Consider the following 18136-nt stretch of genomic DNA (forward strand, 5'->3'; position numbering starts at 1 on the left):
GTTTCTTTTCTGCCTTGCTTCTTGGGTAGTAAGGAGACACATCTCGTTTAGCAGACAGGGCTTCTGTGATATGGATTTGGGAACATCTCCTGGGAACTAGGCCTCAAGTCCCTATTGCCTGGGCCTTCCTGCCTAGGTCCTATGGCCTCCCTTCCAGATCTGGGTGGCATTCTATGGATATCATCTCATGGATTACCAGTCCAGTGGCACTGGTTATCCACTTCCTGGGTGGAAATAACTATCTCTTTGAAGAGGCTTCACCTCCCACTCTACAGGGAGAGTAAAGTTGGTCTCCTCCCTGGGCTCTCCCCGAGATCTTCCCCTTCATGTAACTTTGTGGAAGTCCAGGGGCTCTCTCCTGTCTACCTCACTTGCTATATGAAGATGTGGGCTTTCTAAGCAAACAGGCCTCCCTTCTTGTGGAAGTTCATTTCCTCCCCTAGTCTACCTCTCTGACTGTGGCCACTGTTCCAACTTCCCATCTTAAGGTGTTTCACTTCCTAATCAATGGATGTCAAATTCTTGAAAAACTAAGGACTCATGTCACATGTTTCCTGCTGGGACCCATCCACTTCTATTCTGTGCTGACAGATTGCTTCCCTGGCCTGGGGCTCTCACGAACCTCCTATCTGTACTGTGGCTTTTGGAGATGTCTGCGGGACCAAGTTGTACCCCAAGGATCCTATTCTCCTTAAACGTGTCTCCCCATTTTCAACAACTATATACTGGTAACTTTAGTGTTCTTTTTATTTTTAAACATTTTGTTTACAAAAATTAACTTATTCTCAGAAATAAAACTCTTTAAGAAGTTGACTTTTTCTCTCCGCAGACCTGACTTGAAGGGAAGGGAAGGTGCAGGGTTAGGGCAGAGGAAGGGGAAGGAGAAGGACTTCAAAGGGATGGAGGCAGGGCCCAAGGGATGGGATGGGGAGGGGGAGAGCAGCAGGTGGAGTGATGCTGGGGGAAGATCGCTGAAATTTGTCTGGAGTAGCCCTCCCACCACAGGGCAAGCAGGCATGTCCCTGGCCAAGAAAGGACAGACAGGGATAGAAGGAAACAGAGTGACAGGTGCCCCCTACTTGAGATGAGAAGAGATGGGGAGAGGGGAGAGAAAGAGATTCACAAAGAGGCAGGCCCAAGCGATGGAGAAAAAGAGGGAGGAAGCAAGGGGACGATGGACATAGTAAGTCACAAGCAGACAAGCAGGTCCCAGAGAGAAAAAGAAATCAAGAGCGTACAAAGCAAACAGAGATGGAGACAGTCTGAGAACACAGACGAAGAGGCAGAGAGATGGAGAAGGCCGAGGAGCACTCAGGCCGGGCCCCCGGGCGCCAGCTGGCCCAGGTCGGCCTCCGTGCGGCTCACCCACTCGAGGTAGAGGCTGCACACGCGGAGCCCCAGCACCTTGGCCGGGAAGACACCCCCGGTGGCGGCGGCGGCGATGGCGGCGGCGGCGGCGGTGGCGGGCTCGGCCCGGGGCCCGCCGGTCTCGGCGCCCAGAGCGCCCAGCACGGCCTCCACGGCGGCGCCCAGGGCGCGGGCCTGGCGCGCCGCGTCCTCCAGGCGCCGCAGCAGGCGCGCCGCCCGCGGGTTCAGCTCGGCCTGGCGGCGGCGCACGACGTCCAGTAGCGGGGGCAGCACGGCCAGCGCCGCCGCGTCCAGCCGCAGGCGCTCGGGCACCGGCAGGCCAGCGTGGCCCGGGGCCGGGGCGCTCAGACCCGCCACCGGCGGCCGCGGGGGCGAGAAGCCGGGCAGCCCGAAGGGGTCTCCCTGGTGCTGCACCTGCGGAGACGCGGCAGTCAGGGCGGCTTCCGGAGGCGCGACGGCAGCGCGACTCATCCGCTGGGAACTCAGCCCTCCACCCCTCTCCTGGGGTCTCAGTTTCCCCATCTCGCAAGTGGCACACTCCTGCCAACAGAGCGGCTGTGTTTGAGATCATACAAAATAACAAAAAACACCGTGAGCTTTACCCCAGTGCCTTTGTTTCCTCATCTCCACAATGGAGATGGTAACAGTATCAACATCATAAGGTAGTCATGAGTATGTTAAAGAATGACTCAGTAAATATTAGCTCTTTTATTATTACTTCTATTTTATAGACCCAGATTCAACTCTTGCCTCCACCACTTCTAGCTGTGCAGTTTGGCACAAAACCATTTCCTTCTCTGAGCCTCAGTGGTCTCTGTAAGACAGAGGAACCATTCCCTGTCCTGCCTTCCTACCAAGGACCTGCTGAGAATCAGAAGATGTAGGGTCTGTTTCATTCCCTCCACCCAGCTTCCCTCACCTCTGCACCTGCCTGCCACGCAGCAGGGACTCAATGAATAACTGCCATGTGAGTGAACAAATGAAAAGATAAAGGTGATTTGTAATTTGTAAAGATGTTGTAACAATACCATTTATCCTTTGCTAACATCTTGCTTCTGGTTCAGGCATTGTGCTTGCTGCTTTAAACACACTATTCCTAATCTTTCCAACAATGGGTGTGATGATGATTTTGTAAATGAGGATATTGGGACTGACTTGCTCTAGGTCATCCATCTAGGAAGGGGCAGAAGCTGGGATCTGAACCAAAGTTGGTAGGACTACAAAGCTGGTTTTATTATCCTATTGCTATCATAATTGTTACATTATTATTTTTAATTTTTTTTAATTAAAAATTTTTTTTAATTCTTTGTGGGGGAGAGGTAATTAGATTTACTTATTTATTTCTAGAGGAGGTACTGGGGATTGAACCCAAGATCTTGTGTATGCTAAGCCAGCACTCTACCACTTGAGCTATACCCTCCCCCCAATGTTATCATTATTGCCCAAGGTCACAACAAGTTGGCAGGCCTACAGTCTAATTCAAAACTACACCCTCCCACCATTACACCAGACTAATTTAGGGAACTATCTTCTTTACTTGGTCAGGGTCCTCTGTCCAACCAAAGATGTTGACAGATCCCTCTTCTCTGTAAAAGTGCCCTTTTGTGGGGTGTGTATAGCTCAGTGGTAGAGGACGTGCTTAGCATGCACAAGGTCCTAGGTTTAATCCCCAGTACCTCCATTAAAAAGAAAAAAAAGTGCCATCTTGGGATGGCATTTTTACCCCTAGACTCAAACCCCTTCTTGGCCTCTCTGCATAACATAGGTAAGAGTCCACAGCTCATCTTGTTCAACAGCCTCCTTTTATACCTGGGGAGACCCAGGCCCATGAAGGTGAGATGATAAGATCACACAGTGCCTAGAACCTAGGTTTCCTGACTCCCAAACTACAGTTCTCTTCACTGTCTCAGGTTGCCTCTGTCTAAAATCACCAAGGAGGGAGCCTCCAAGCTGAAGCAAACGGAGGAGCATTTGGGGCACAGAAGGGGTCCTCCTCCAATCTGCTATGTGGCCAGGGGCCAGTTACTGACCCCTCTTGGGAGCCCCAATTTCTACAGCTGGGAAGTGAAGCTGAGAAAATGGATGATCAAGGACAAGGTGATCTATACTTCCCCCTTCCCCAGGCCCCTGGTACCCACACCCCAATCCCCACTCACATATTCCTGGAGCAGCTGTTCAGCATATTTGGTGAGGAGGCGGGCAAGGCTGTGTGTCTGTTGGATCTTGGCCTCCAAGTGGGGAAGGGGTGAAACTGAGGAGTCAGCCTGGGGGTCTTCTGGTGGGAAAAGGGGGGAGGAATGAGGGTACCCAACCCCCTGCTTCATGACTACTTCTTTCAGCCTGGCTCTTCCTGAACCCAGAAGCTCCACTCTGAATTTTCCAACTTTTTAGCCAGGCAGGCTCTGTCCCATTTAACTGAGGGAAAATGTGAGGCACCAGACATTTGCCAAACGGTTGTTCTACCTGAAATGTGTTCCCTGTCCCCAAGTCACTGCTGAAATCCTACTAAAGCCAAATTCAAACACTGCCACCTCAGTGCAGCCTCCAGATTCACCCCCTCCTTTAAATTAACTTCTTCCTTCTACTGAAGGTCATTTGTTCACACTTCCAAGGTGGTTCTTTTACTGGCTGTTTATGTGAATCTGCCTCAACCTGGGAGCCTTTTGAGGGTAGGGCTCACATCGTTCTGTACCTCAGTGATTGTTGGTGGAATTCAGCATCCTTGAAGCACAGAACTTCTAACTGAAGTGAACCTTAAGTCCATTTTACAGACTGGGAGACTGATGGCCCTTCCGTGCAACGCGCTGTACTGGGCACCGGGCAGCATCAGCGATCAGCCACCGGACCCCTCCAGCACAAACTAGAGGGTGGCGCCCGGGGAGGAGGACTACATATCCCGACAAGCCAGCGCACGTGCCCAGGGCATGCTGGGAAATGTAGTCCCGGCCCGGCAACTCCCGCCCCGCCCCCGGGCGGACTTTGCCCCGCGGGTCCCTATCCTTAACAGCCTCGACTTTCGTCTCCTGTTGTCAATCACCCGCTCCTGTGTCCCAAAGACTTCCTCCTCTAACTTTACCTCTCCCTCTGGCTCCCAGCTCTGATTCTTTCCCGATACTCAGAGAAGATCACGGCGTCCAGCCCCAGCTATGACCTCAATCCTCCCCCAGGGTATACTCGAACCGGCGGTCTAACTCGTGAGCCCAAGTTCCTGAAGACATAGCCCCAGGCCTCCTCTAAATTCGGGCGCTTGTCCCTTCCCACAGCTCACCCACAACTCACCCGCTCGTTACCTGACACCGGGGCCCTGCTCTCCCTGCTGAGGCCGCTCCCTTCCCGAACCTAAGGGTGGTGGGGACCCAGACCCCAGCTTCCAGCCCTTCTGACCCCTGCTCCCTTCCGGCACTCGGCATCCGGCCCTACAGCCCCTTACCCAGACTTCCCTCCCTCCGGCTCATGCTGGCCCCTGGCTGATCCCGGTTGCCTCCACGCCCCCCTTCGGAGGGGGAGAAGGGGGAAAAGGGTAGAGGCGTGGCCCGGTCGTAGCCAATCAGGGCTCAGACCCCAAACACTCTACCCCCCCGTCCCCCCTCCCCTTGCAGCCCCAGGCGGGATTCCTTGGCCCTGAGCTCAGCTCCCTGCTCGCCTGGCCTAGTCCGGAAGGGGGCCTGAGGGGCGCGGCAGGTTGTGTGCAGGGTGGACTTGGGACATCTAGGCTTGGGGTGCCGGGGCCTGGGAGGCAGTCCTGAGTCCCGCTGGGAGGAGAAGGCTCACGCTCCGACCTGGAGGAAGTCTTGGCGCCAGAGCTGCTTTTTTGAGGAAGTTTGAGGGGGGTAGGAGAGGGTGCAGCTGGCAGGACTGGAATGTGCGGGCCCTTCTTGGCTGGGGAGGGAGAGCGGGGTGCGTGAGAGGCCGAGATGGGCGCCCTCAGGCTTGGGCCACACCTGCCAACACATACCTCCTGGCCCATCTCAAATGCCTTCTGCCCTCGTCGTTCTTATAGTCATACCTACTAGGAGGGAGCCACCACCTCACCTCACCTCACCTTACCAGACCTAGTAAGAGAACCGTTCCTCTGACACACCTACATATACTGAAGGGTTAAGATCTTCATTCTCACACAGGAACAAGCTTCAGAGACAGGTACAGGGAGTCATACCCACACGTCAACCCGACTGACCTGGTGCAGACAAACCTGAACAGTTACCACAAATGGTTCCCAAGCACCACTCTGTCCTGGGCTCTGGGGCCCACAGATGATCCATTCTTGGTCTCTGACCCACTGAGGAACTCACAGTCTGATGGGGAGACCATAGACAACACAGGTAATGGGGTTTGTGAGAGAAGAAACTGGGAAGGAGGCCTGTATGTCCATGAGGATATTGCCATGAGCAGACAACAACCAGAAGAAAGGAAGAGATTAACTGGCAGAGAGGACAGCAGGTGCAACTGTTGGGAGGGGCCACATCACACACTTATTAACAGTGACTATTCCTGGGTATTTACTGTGTGCAAGGCACTAAGAGTTATACACATATTAACTCACTCCCATGTTATAGTTGAGGAAATAGTTATCAGTGACTTGTCCAAGGTCACTGGATAAGCAGAGCTGGGATTTTACCCCAGAATTCTGGCTCCAGAAATGCTGTCATAACCACTTTCCTATAGTTTAACCCCCCTGGACATGGTCACACCAAAACACACAAACACAATAGCTACATCCTTGAAATACGCACACACATGGCCACACAAATTTAGAATGTCGTATCTGCTGGCAAACACAGCCTCAAACAAAATTGACCAAGACACACTCATTTTAAGCTAACTTTTCATTGAAGTAAAATATATGTAGGGAAAAGTGCACACATCCTAAGTGTACAGCTGGATGAATTTTTCAAGAATGAATATGCCCTGGGAACCAGCACCAGATTAAGAAACAGAATATGATCAGTTCCCAGAGCTCCCTCTCAGCCCCTCCCAGTCCCAAGGGTGACCACTATCCTGATTTCTCTCACTATTAATTGATTTTGTCTGTTTTGAACTTCATATGAATGGAATCACATGGTGTGTACGCCTGTATGTGACTTCTGTCCTGAGACTTGTCCCTGTTGTTGAGTGTAGCAGGACATCCCTCTCCTTGTTGTGTCCTCCATGGTGTGAACAGGCTACAGTTCATTTTCCACTCTCCTGTCCATGGGTTGTTTCCAGCCTGAGGCTATTATGAATAGCACTATTAATATTCCAGTACAGGCCCCTTGGTGCTCATACCCACGCATTTCTTTTGGGTGTTAACGACCTCGGAATAAAACTGCTGGATCTTAAGGTTGCATTTGTTCGGTTTCATTAGAAAACCTCCAGTTTTCCAAAGTGTCTCTACCAATTTACACTCCTCCAGAAATATGAGCGGTCTAGTTGCTACTTCTTCACCTCCACTTGGTTAAGGTCCGTCATTCTCATTTTAGCCATTCTTTTGGATAGAGAGCCACTCATATTTGCAGTGTCTGGCATTTAATTGGCACTTAGTTAATAGACGGTTGAATGAATGGATGAAGGGATAGTTGGACAGTGTAGAACCAGACAGCCTAGTGAGGAACAGAGACACACACACACACACACACACACACACACACACACACACACACACACACACACACACACACACACACACACACCCCCACCCCCTCAGCGCGCAGAGGTCTCACACTGGAATACATACCCTCTCGCGCCCCCTGGCGCCCAAGTGGTCTGAACGCACGGCCGCAGCCCCGCCGCGCGCGTCCAGTCGCGGAGCTGCCGCCAACCTTCCTCCCGGTGGCGGGCAGGGGGCGCTGCGCGTCTGGGCGCCCCGAGGGGGCGGGCCCAGTCGGGGCGGGGCCGGCCGGCTTCCAGGCCTGGGCTCTGGCCGCCCGCGCCGCCCGGCCGCTCCGGAGACTGGCCGGGGCGGGGCGCGGCGGCAGGAAGCGGGGCGGGGACTCGCGGAGGCGTTGGGGATCGAGGGAGGGCGCGGCCAACTCCCGGAGGGACGACAGGCCAGGCCGGGAGAGCGGCGCCCCGGCCTGGCGCCGAGCCTGAGCCCGCCGGACGGGAGGCTCGGCCTCGGCCCCAGCCCCGCCAGCATGGCCGGCCGGACCGTGCGGGCCGAGACCCGGAGCCGGGCCAAGGATGACATCAAGAAGGTGATGGCGACCATCGAGAAGGTCCGGAGATGGTGAGCGCTGCCTCGGGGCCAGGGACGGGACACGGCGGGCCACTGCTCCCCCAGATACGTCTACCTTTTCTTCGTCAGCTGTGGTCCCCAGGTGTTAGGTGTGCCCCCAGCTGCGCCCCGGATCTGCAGGGCTCTCTCTTCTGGCTACATCCTAGGGTCCACAAAGCGTGTTCCCCAGCCCTGCCCTCCCGGAGCTGAAGCCCCCATTTTGCCCCGCCCCCTGAAGCTTTGAAGCTTTGACACTCCTCCCTCAAGTGTGCCCCGGGATCTTCATTGCCATGGTCCCCAGCCAGGCTCACAGTCGTGCTTTCGATGTATATACCCCAGGTTTCTGCAGAGCTGCTACCCCAAACCATACTTTCTAGAGGTATGCCCATCCATGCCCTTGGTCTGCAGTGTTTCTCCCATTAGCAAAACTGCCCCTTCCCTCGTGCTTCACCCCCACTTCTACAGGTTTCCCCAGTTGTATCCAGTTTCTGGGGTGGCTCTCTCCTCAGGCCTGACTCAGTCCGCCCACCTTCCCACAGGGAGAAGCGCTGGGTGACTGTGGGCGACACTTCCCTTCGTATCTTCAAGTGGGTGCCAGTGGTGGACCCTCAGGAGGAGGTGAGCAAGCTCCCCCACATTAGGCCCTGCATCTGTGCCACTCAGGCAAGCCCCTCCCCACCTTGCCTCCACCTCCAGTCCCTACTCAAGACCTGGAGTGCAGCGGCCCACACAACGTTAACAATTATTTGCAACTCCGCCTCTTCCTTTTCCCCCACCACCAAACACACAGCCCCTCAAGACCTAACCCAGCGTGCACAACCTGTCACCTTATGCAGGGCCTTTTGCTTTCTGTGCCTCAGTTTCCTTCTTTGTACAGTGGGGCTTTACAAGCGAACTAGAATGCAGACTCTGACCCTTAGCCCTCTAACCCCCAGGAGCGTCGGAGGGCAGGTGGCGGGACAGAGAGATCCCGAGGCCGGGAGCGGAGGGGCAGGGGTGCCAGTCCCCGAGGGGGTGGCCCTCTCATCCTGCTGGATCTCAATGGTATGTAGGGATGCTGGGATTTGGGGGGCTGTGAGGATTGAGGGAGGGGACTGGGGGCCTCAGGCCCAACCCTTTTGGCTTTTGCTCCCACAGATGAGAACAGTAACCAGAGCTTCCATTCGGAAGGCTCCCTGCAAAAGGGCACAGAGCCCAGCCCTGGGGGCACCCCCCAGCCCAGCCGCCCTGTGTCACCTGCTGGACCACCAGAAGGGGTCCCAGAGGATGCTCAGCCCCCACAGCTGGGCCAGGAGAGAGGTAGGACCAGGTGCCTCCCATGAGCCCGCTCCTCTGAGTTTTGTCCTCTCCAAAGCTGAAGCCACTAGCTTACCCCTCTTTCTGCTCCCCATCCTGTGTTGTCTCCTTGGGAACTCTTCCCTGAGTCCTGTGGAAAGTCACCGCCCCTCCTCTAGGGGCTGTCTTTCTCCTTCTTCTAGCTTCTTGGGTCTGTAGATGACTTTGCACTGTCTGAGATTTTCATGTAAATTTAGCCATTTACCAGTTAAATATCTTTCTCTCCCACTCCCACCTCATATCAGCTTCCTGAATGTTGGGCCTATGTTGATCTTGTTTATTACTGTATCCTTGGAACACCATGGGACACATAGTAGGTGCTCAGTAAATATTTGTTGAGGAATAAATCATTGTGATAATCAGAAGTGATTAATTTAAAAAGTGATTAATAATAAGTGATAATAACAGCTAATACTTATTGAGCTCTTATTGTGAGCCAGGCACCCTTCTAAGCACTTTACGTGTTTTATCTCATTTACTTCTCACTACAACCCTATACGGGTTATGATCTCCATTTATAGATGAGAAACCGAAACCCGGAGAGGTTAAGTAAGTTGCCCAAGCTCACCCAGCTAGTGAGCCAGGATCTTGAGCGTGAGTCCTCCTCAGCTCCTCTTTCTTCCCATATAGTCAGTCTCTGGTCAGATCCACCTCCCAGGTGTGTCTGCTTTCCTCTCCCTCCCCCGGCTCTGTCAGCTCTCTTACCTGCACCTGGTTCCAGCCTTCTCGCAGGTCTCTCTCCTCCAGTTGCACCCACACAACTACCAGAGCACAAGTTTGATGGGTCATTTTCCTGTCTCAAAGCCTTCAGTGGCTCCCTCTGACTTTTGACTCCCTCAGCTTGGCTTGGTACACACGTTTGTACTTTTATCAAAATAAAAAACAATGATTGGCATTTATCAAGCACTTACTGTGTGCCAGATGCTGTACTAACGGCTTTTCCTGTGTGAGCTCATTTAATTCTTACAACAGTCTCACATAGTAATTACTGTAATTGTCCCCATTTTATGGATGGGAAAACAGACTTAGAGAAATTCAGTCACTTTTCCAAGGTCAGGATTTGAACCCAGGCAGTCCAGCCCCAGAATCTGCACTTGCTAAGCATATGTTCCCTCTGCCTGAAGTGTGCTCCGCCTCCCCACTTGTCTACCTGATCGAATCTACTCACCCATCAAGCCCCTACCTGAATGTCCTTCCTGTGGTTTCTTCCTGGGCTGCAGCCAGGTGTCCGGCTCCCTCCACAGTGCTCCCACAGGCTGTGGGCTTATGTGTTTGGTGTTTGTTTCCCTCCTGGTCTGCTATGTATGGAGTAGGTGCTCAGGGAATGTCTGTTAACTTGATGTTCCAGATCCTGGGGGCATATCTGCAGGCGGCACGGATGAGCCCCCAATGCTGACCAAGGAGGAGCCTGTTCCGGAATTGCTGGAGGCTGAGGTGAGAGAGGACAGAGGGCTGGATTCCCAGGTCTTGGAGGGAACGGGAGTTCTGGGGTAGCCAAAGGCTTGGGGGCTGCACTCTTGAGGTCCAAGTGGGAAATGTAGACCTTGGACACAGCTGAAGTCTTATAGGATGGGTTCTTGGGACTAAAAAGAAAAGGGTGTTTTAGAAACAAAGTCTTGCAGGCTGGATCGGGGCTGATTTAAGACCATTAAAAGCCTGAAAAGATCATGGTGCTCCTCCAAGTATTTTTTTTTTAAATCCTAAATTATGTAATTAGCTTAAGAAAGTCCCTCACAGACTTCTGACTTTTTCCACAAGGACTACCTTGATGCAGTCTCCAGAAATATCAAATATCAACTTCTTTCCCCCAAACAGTGTTGTTGTTTCTGGCGCCCTACATCATCTGTGTTCTGGGGCCCTGGCCCTGGGCTAGACTCCCAGGTCTGGGAGGGGAGTAGAGTGGAGGCTTTGGAGAAGGCAGAGGCTAGGAGGCTGCACTCCTGGGTTTGGGTGGAGCTCACGCCTGTCCACCCTTCCTCTCCAGGCCCCTGAAGCTTACCCCGTCTTTGAGCCAGTGCCACCTGTCCCTGAGGCAGCCCAGGGTGATACAGAGGACTCGGAGGGCGCCCCCCCACTCAAGCGCATCTGCCCAAATGCCCCTGACCCCTGAGAAGCCGGCCTGCCTGTCTTGTCGCCCCAGGGGCCCCTTTGGCTTTTTACAAATAAAGACCCTTTTATAATTTTGTGTCATGTCGTTTCCCCATCAGGGCTGGGAGGGTCTTTGGAGACAGTTTTGTCTCATGCTCCATTTCTCAGATGGGGTCACTGAGGCTCTAAGAGGACCTACCTATAGTCACACCATGAGTCAGACATGGAATGGGGGTTTGAGCCAGGACCCTGCTCCCCAGTACTCCCTCTACCCTGTCCTCCTTACCTTTGACCCTTCCTAAACTTCAGTCCTCCTCCTCTAGGAATCCCAGGACCCCTCTTCTTTCTGCTCAGCCCTCCCCTGGGCCCAGCAATTACCAGAGCTCTGGGCAGCTGGGCCCATGATTCCCACATGTACACAGGAACACGGAGGCCCAGAGGGACTTTGGGGCCTGGGATGATCTAATCTGTTCTCTGCCCTCAGGAAGCTACAGCATCGTGCCTCCCTGCCTCTGCTTAGCCATTCCTCCACTGGCACCCCTGCCTGCCTTTCTGGTTGAATCTTACTTGTCCTCAGCTTAATGACTACCTCCTCCAGGAAGCCTTCCCTGACTGCAGGCTCAGTCGGTTTCCCTCCTTTTGGACTCACACAACCCTGTGTGCTTCTTTCCCTTTGTCTCAGCATTTATCAGGCTGTTTGGGGATGACTGGTTTGTGTGTCTGTCTTGTGCACTAAACTGTGGGCTCCTGAGAGCAGAACTTGGTCTCAGCTTTGCCTGGTACCACACTAGGTATAAAGCAGTCCTAGCAACTGTTTGGTAAATGAATGAATTAATGAATGGGCTAAGGGTCTCCAGGAAGGCTTCTCGGAGGAGGTGGCACATGAGGTTGACTCTTGAGACATGAACCTCAGTGTGGTAGCTCTGAAGTCAGAGGTCCTGGTTCAAGTCCTGGCTCTGTTACTCACTAGCTGTGTGGCTCTATGCCGGCCATTTCCCCTCTCAGAGCCTTAGTTTGTTCATCTGAGCAGTGGCAGCATCTGCCCCAGTGGTTTGTGGGAACCTTTAAACAGTATAAGGTACTTTCACTCTGGCCTGCAAGAGAGTCAGAGTCCAGTGTATTAGCCTTATTTTTATTTTTAACAGAAGAAGAGACTGAGGTTCAGAGGACCAAATTGAAACTTTAAAGAACTTTTTAAAAATTTAAGGGTATTTCCTGCTAACAGCTGCAGTAGTAATATTTGAGCCAGGGCTGGCCAGGGAAGCCACATGTGCAGCGATGTGGTATATTCGTTTCTTGTTGCTGCTGTAACAAATTACCACAATTTTAGTGACTTACTGTTCTGGAGGTCAGAACTCCAAACTTAGTCTCAGTGGGCTAAAGTAAAAGTATCAGCAGGGCTGGTTCCTTCCAGACGCTGTAGCGAGGAGTCTGTTTCCCTGCCTTTTCCAGCTTCTGCAGACCACCTGTGTTCCTTGGCTTGTGGCCCCTTCTTCAATCTTCAAATCCAGGAGTGTAGCTTCATCCAAACTCCCTTTCTGTCTCTGCTTCCATCCTTACGTCTTCTCTGACTCTCCTGCCTCCCTGTATTAAGGACCCTTGTGATTACATTGGACCCACCTGGTTAATCTAGGCTGCTCTTCCCATCTCGAGTCTTAATTTAATCACATCAGCAGAATTTACAGGTTCTAGGGACAGGCGTGGACATCTTTGGAGGGCCATTATTCATCTTCACCACATCTCAGCCATTTTCTGGGTGTGTGGGTCATCTCATTATCCCAATGAGTCACCCCATGTGGTGACGAGCATGCTCTGTAAAATGTAAAGTGCTTTGTATATATCAGTAGTACAGTGTTAAGGCCTAGAATTCAGGCTCTGGGTTTGAATCTCAGCATCTTCATTCACTCACTGTGTGGCTTTGAGCAAGTGACTTAACCTCACTGTGCCTCAGTTTTCTCATCTGTAAAATGGAGGTGTTAGTAGTATCAGCCTGGTGAGACCACTGTGAGGATTAAATGAGACAGTACATGGAGACCAAGTACCTTCGCTTGGTACATAGTAAGTGCTCACTAAATAGTGGTTGCTTTTTCCTATTACCCTGTTTTACAGATGAGGATATTAGGGTGTAGGGGTAGAGGCCAGAGACTCACCTGTCAGCCCTCAAGACTGGGGAGGAAGAGTCCAATTCTGAGTAGACTTGAAAGGCTAAAGTCTTCCCCATTCCTGTCCCTCCCCTGGCCCAAGGCCTCAGTCCCCAAGCATCTGTCCCTTAGCCCAAGCCTGCCCTCATCCCTTCTGTGATCTGGTTTAAAAACTGCCTCTTCCACAGCCACATCCCTGACTGTCACCTTGCCATTCCCTCCCCACACCCTCCCAACGTCCATACTCTCTTTTTGGAAATTCTTCACCCTTGGCTCTCGGGCCCTGGCTTCAGCACTCCCCTAGTCTCTTCCCCTTTGTCACTCTCTTCTTTTCCTGATCCTTTAAATATCTCTTCTCTGGGCTAGCTGTTCTCTCCATCAACATTCTCCCTGCTAGGTCCTACCTGCCCCTCGAATTAATGGCTCCCATGTCTCTGTCTCCAAGTTCTGCCTCCTACCTCCAGACTCAGAGCCAAATGCCTTCACAACATCTCCACTGGGATGTCCCGCAGATCCTCAGCATCCTCCTCCTAACTGTTCCCAGCATCCCCTCTGATTTTTTCCAGAAATGGCCCACAATCTCAGGAGCAGCCTAATATGGGACCACCAGAAGTCAGAGTCAACATGCCATCAGCCACCCTATCCCACTGAGTCCCAGTCCTAAGTAGCCCTCCCATCTGCCCCTTTCTTAGGGCCCCACTGTTTTGCTGGGTGCCTCCCAGTGAGTCTCCCTGCTTCACTCTTGCCCATCCTCAATCCATTGTCCACCCAGCAGCTGGGTAGTCTCAGAACCCGAATCTGCCCATGACACTGCTGAGGGTTAAAACCCTCCAGTTCCCTCATCACCTGTAGGATGGACTCACACTCTGCCTCTTCCCCCACCCGTGCACAGCTACCCTCGGAACTGCTTATAATCGCCCCCAGACACCCTCTGCTCTTTCGCACCTCTACGGCTTTGCTCTTGTCGTTTGCTTGGCCAGAAGTGCCTTTCTCATCCCTCTTAATCTGGGAGATGTCTTCTTGTTTTCCTAACCTCAGCTTCCTGGTGTGGCCTTCTCTCCTGTCCTTACGCCCTGCCCCCTCCTCTGCTGTTTCTCGGCACATCGGCTATTCCTTGTGATGGTCTGTGTTGGCTTCTGTCTGCAGCACCAGCCCACGAGCTCCACGAAGGCAGGGAAATTCCTTTATTCGTCACTGCATGTGTTTATTGTGTATTTACTGTTTTCTGGGTGCTATTCGGAGCCCTGGGATACAGCATAAGCAAGATAGAAAAAAAATCCTTGCCGTCATGGAGCTTACCTTCAGTACATTATATCATATGTAGGAAGTTATAAGTACTTTGGAAAAAAACAGAGTAAGGGAGGTGGGGAAAGATAAGATTGTGATTTTAAATAGGGAGGTCTGGGAGGCCTGACTGAGGAGACATTTGAGGAAAAGCTTGAAGGAGCTGAGGGAGAGAGTCATGAGATATCTGGGCGAAGGGCATTCCAGGAAGAAGCTATGGCCAGTGCAAAGGCCCTGGGGGGGAGCATGCCAGGAAATGAGATCAGTGCCTCTGGAACAGAGGGAGGGAGTGACACAGCAGTGGGAGGTCAGGTCAGGTCAGGTGGGGCCTCAGGCAGGGCAGGCACATAACCTGTCACTCAAACCTGGAGAATAAAAAGAGGACATATTAATAATTATGCCCAGATAACAGGTAACCTGGGGTAACCGGGATGTGTGGTTGTCCTGCTTGGAGGCCACTGTCAGGACTGTGGCCTTTATTCTGGGTGAGATGAAGAGCTATTGAAGTGGTGTCAGCAGAGGAGTAACATGATCAGACTTAGAGGGTTTTTTTTTCTTTATATTTTATTATAAAGAATTTTAAAGTTTGCAGCAAAGTTGGAAGAATTGTACAGGTAACACTGATATACCTACCACCTAGACTCTATAACATTTTACTGTATTTGCTTTATCACATATCCATCTATCTATCAGTCTTTCTTATATTCTTGATACATTTTGAAATAAGTTGCAGACAGTGGTATATTTCTTAACACTTCAGCATGCACATCGTTAACTAGAGTCCAGTATTTATTTACAGGTTTTCTTTTCCTTTGAGGCAAACTAGCCACATAGCAAAATGCACAGGTGTTAACTGTGATTCAGGGAGTTTCAACAAATGCATAATCTACATAATGCAAGCCCTTATCAACTACATCACTATGTCCCTGGAAAGTTTCCTGCTGCCCCTTCCCTGTCCCCAACTCCCAAGAGGCAGCACTGCTCTGATTTTATTTTTGATTAGGTTAACCTGATCTTGCTCTTCACATGCATGGAATTACACAGTATGTACTCCTTTGCATCTGTTTTCTTTCACTCAGCAGAATGTTTCTGAGAGGCATCCACACTGTTCCTTTCTGTTGCTGGGTTATACGCCATAGGCTTGGCTTTGACTAGGATTGCTCTGCTGGGTAGGGAACAGATGAGTCCAAGTCTTCTCCCTGTTTCTAGCTCCCTGTACAAGCCTGTCAAGCCTGGGGCTCAGAGCCCTGGATGAGTTCACTCCAGGGAGATGGATAACCTTTTCTCAGGGAACTTTCTAGAATGTAAAGTCTATGGCATCGTTCCCCAGAAATCTGGGGAGACAGAACTATATCAGCAGTAGGATCATAAGTGGCCCAGCTTTCTGGTTTGCCCAGGACTTTCCTAGTGTTGGCCCTTCAAGTCCCATTCCCAGGAATCCCTCAGTCCTGGGCAAACTGGGATAGTTGGTCACCACAGCAGGATCCCACCACTGCCTGGGGCCCTAACCTCCAAACTGGTCTGCTGCTCTTGTGCTCTAAAACTTCCCATGGCTCCCCATGGCTTTGCCTGGCAACCCAAAGGATGTACTCGGCCTACAGCAGTGGTTCTCAAACTTTGCTGCACATTGGAACTACGTGGGAAATTTTTTGTTGTTAATGGAGGTTCTGGGGATTGAACCCAGGACCTCATGCATGCTGAGCATGTGCTCTACCAATGAGCTATACCTCCCCTACCCAGGTGGGAAGAAATTTAACTTGATATATGATAGTTCAATAAGTTTGTTTATTTATTCATTCATTCATTTTTACCAGAGGTTTCTTCTAATTGAAGTACAGTTGATTTACCACCTGAGAAATTTTGATGCCTAGCTTCCTCAGAGATTTTAATTGGTATAGGATGTGACTTGGGCACTGAAACTTTTGAAAGCTCCCCAGGTGATGCTAATATGCTACGAAGTTTGGGAACCATTGGCCTATAGATATGGCTTGCTTGGCTTACAGTGGTGTTGAATGTTTTGCCAACCTTTACAATGAAGTGATTTCATGTGAAAATCTGGACTCTCAGCTACCTTTGACAAAGCAGAAGTTCTGAGACAGTGAGTCTGCTACCAAGCGTGGTCATCACAGAGGGGCATGGGGCATTGGCCGCCCCTGGAGACAGAGCGTGTGCTGTGCAGACCCCGCAGCCCCCACTGCCCCTCCACGTCTCACTCCTCTTATTCATGTTCATTTACACAGCCTACAGGCTCAGGTATGAGCTCTCCAGCCTGGTCCCCGCTCACCTCCTCAGCCTCTTCACTTATCCTTCTAGTATGCTCTATGCTTTAGCCACATGTCTGCCTTTGTCCATGCAGTTCTCCCACCAAACTCCTGATCTCGGAAGACAAGGCCCTGCTCAGTTTGGCTCCTGCCCACCTCTTGCTCCTCTCCCCTGAGTTCACTACCGTCTAACCCTTGGGAACTCTGAACACACTGCAGCTGGCCAACATAGTTTCCATCTTAGCCCTTGCTGCTCCCTCTGCCTGGGAAACTTTTCCCTTCCTCTTTCTTCCTGACCAGTGCCTACTTATCTTTTAGGCTCTGGCTTAGATCTCACCTCCTTCAGAAAGGTTCCCTGATCCTCAGACTAGGTCAGGCTCCAGGTTAGTCACTGTACTTCCTCTTTCACTTGACATCTCACTTCCCCTGGTAGCATAAGGCCATGTTGTCTGTTGTAGGGCCTCATCTAGTGCCTGGTAAGTAGTAGGTGTTTGTTAATGATAGTGAATGAAAGAACATCTCCCTTTCTCCACTGGCAAATCCTACTCCTTTTCCTGTGACATTTCTACTATAGCATAAAACTCTGTTCTCCTGGAGACCCAAAACCTCACTGAGGTCAGGTGATCCACAGAGTTTTAGCTCAGGTCCTTCTCACAGTGGGCTCAGTGGGTCCCCAAACCCATCCTGAGGTTCTTTCAGAATGCGTATCTGGAATAGGCAGACAGGGCAACAAGCAGAATTCCCACATCAGTTGAAGGAAGTGCTGTGATTGGTTGGTGAACCAAGGGCCCCACAGAGGGCAAGTGCAAGGGTAGAGCACAGTAACTTACCTTCCATTCCCTTAAATGTGTCTATTGGCAATGGCTTTTCTGTCTCTCCCCTCCTTTGTTCCTCCGGTCAGCTCTGAGATGCAGCTGTGGTGTAGTGAAAGGTCAGGATGCAGGTAGGAATGGAGGTATTTCAGATCAATTGATTTGGGCTAACTGCATGATCTTTAGCAAGTCATTTCCCTGGCCAGACCTTAGTTGCCTCATCTGAAACATGGAGCCAATATGATCTTTTCCCCAACTTTGGGGTCATCTGTCGTTGAACCATGTTAGGAAGAGAGTGAACCAAGTGCAGAACATGCAGCTGAGAAGCTGTACGTAAACCGAGTTTTTGCAAAGAGAGTATTTCCAACTTTTAATTGTTTAAATCACCGGTAGGATTGCAGGTACTCTAGGAAGTTTAGGGCATGCAGTGCCAAAGAAAAGGAAGTAAAAGTCCCTCAGATGAGGATTTACTGTCATATATTAAGATATTGTGAGGGAGCTGGAGAGAGGCGGCTGGGATCAATGAAACAGCGCAAAATGGGGCGCCGGGGCTCTGGTTCAGCTGCCGTGTGACTTCAGTCGCCTCGTCTGTAGAATTGGATCCACAGGCCCTGCTCCCCTCACAGCCTTTGGTGAAGCCTCTCGGAAACAAAG

General features: G+C 51.5%; 2 protein-coding genes across 15 annotated transcripts; one reads left to right on the forward strand and one right to left on the reverse strand.

Annotated features, from left to right (window-relative positions):
• Nucleotides 1-723: 723 nt before the first annotated feature.
• LOC102510683 (cardiotrophin-1) lies at nucleotides 724-6149 on the reverse strand. 14 transcript variants are annotated; one of them, XM_032460420.1, is made up of 3 exons: nucleotides 5546-6149; nucleotides 3525-3643; nucleotides 724-1923 (listed from the first exon to the last, which is right to left on the reverse strand). In XM_032460420.1, the coding sequence occupies exons 1-3, from the start codon at nucleotides 5628-5630 to the stop codon at nucleotides 1312-1314; spliced, it is 816 nt and encodes a 271-aa protein (XP_032316311.1). In that variant the 5' UTR covers nucleotides 5631-6149; the 3' UTR covers nucleotides 724-1311. The 14 variants fall into 14 exon arrangements, with proteins under 14 accessions (XP_032316311.1, XP_032316312.1, XP_032316317.1 ...); XM_032460421.1 differs by lacking the exon at nucleotides 5546-6149 and adding an exon at nucleotides 4799-4897; XM_032460426.1 differs by lacking the exon at nucleotides 5546-6149 and adding an exon at nucleotides 4799-4896 and having other exon boundaries at nucleotides 724-1782.
• A 1104-nt stretch (nucleotides 6150-7253) lies between these two features.
• On the forward strand, nucleotides 7254-11076 carry BCL7C (BAF chromatin remodeling complex subunit BCL7C). The gene is made up of 6 exons (XM_032460436.1): nucleotides 7254-7573; nucleotides 8101-8179; nucleotides 8497-8605; nucleotides 8699-8860; nucleotides 10245-10330; nucleotides 10881-11076. The coding sequence occupies exons 1-6, from the start codon at nucleotides 7482-7484 to the stop codon at nucleotides 11004-11006; spliced, it is 654 nt and encodes a 217-aa protein (XP_032316327.1). The 5' UTR covers nucleotides 7254-7481; the 3' UTR covers nucleotides 11007-11076.
• Nucleotides 11077-18136: the final 7060 nt, after the last annotated feature.

This window comes from Camelus ferus, chromosome 18 (genome assembly GCF_009834535.1).
Source record: "Camelus ferus isolate YT-003-E chromosome 18, BCGSAC_Cfer_1.0, whole genome shotgun sequence".
NCBI lineage: Eukaryota > Metazoa > Chordata > Mammalia > Artiodactyla > Camelidae > Camelus > Camelus ferus.

What these genes read in the sequence shown, in the direction of transcription:
- LOC102510683 (XM_032460420.1), bottom strand. Translation starts at nt 5,630, where the DNA reads ATGGATCATCTGTGGGCCCCAGAGCCCAGGACAGAGTGGTGCTTGGGA. An exon ending in TTCAGGTTTGTCTGCACCAG is followed by an intron (nt 3,644 to 5,545) that starts GTCAGTCGGGTT and finishes TTTTCCCACCAG; the next exon opens with AAGACCCCCAGGCTGACTCC. An exon ending in AACAGCTGCTCCAGGAATAT is followed by an intron (nt 1,924 to 3,524) that starts GTGAGTGGGGAT and finishes TCTCAAACACAG; the next exon opens with CCGCTCTGTTGGCAGGAGTG.
- BCL7C (XM_032460436.1), top strand. Translation starts at nt 7,482, where the DNA reads ATGGCCGGCCGGACCGTGCGGGCCGAGACCCGGAGCCGGGCCAAGGAT. An exon ending in ATCGAGAAGGTCCGGAGATG is followed by an intron (nt 7,574 to 8,100) that starts GTGAGCGCTGCC and finishes ACCTTCCCACAG; the next exon opens with GGAGAAGCGCTGGGTGACTG. An exon ending in TGGTGGACCCTCAGGAGGAG is followed by an intron (nt 8,180 to 8,496) that starts GTGAGCAAGCTC and finishes TCTAACCCCCAG; the next exon opens with GAGCGTCGGAGGGCAGGTGG.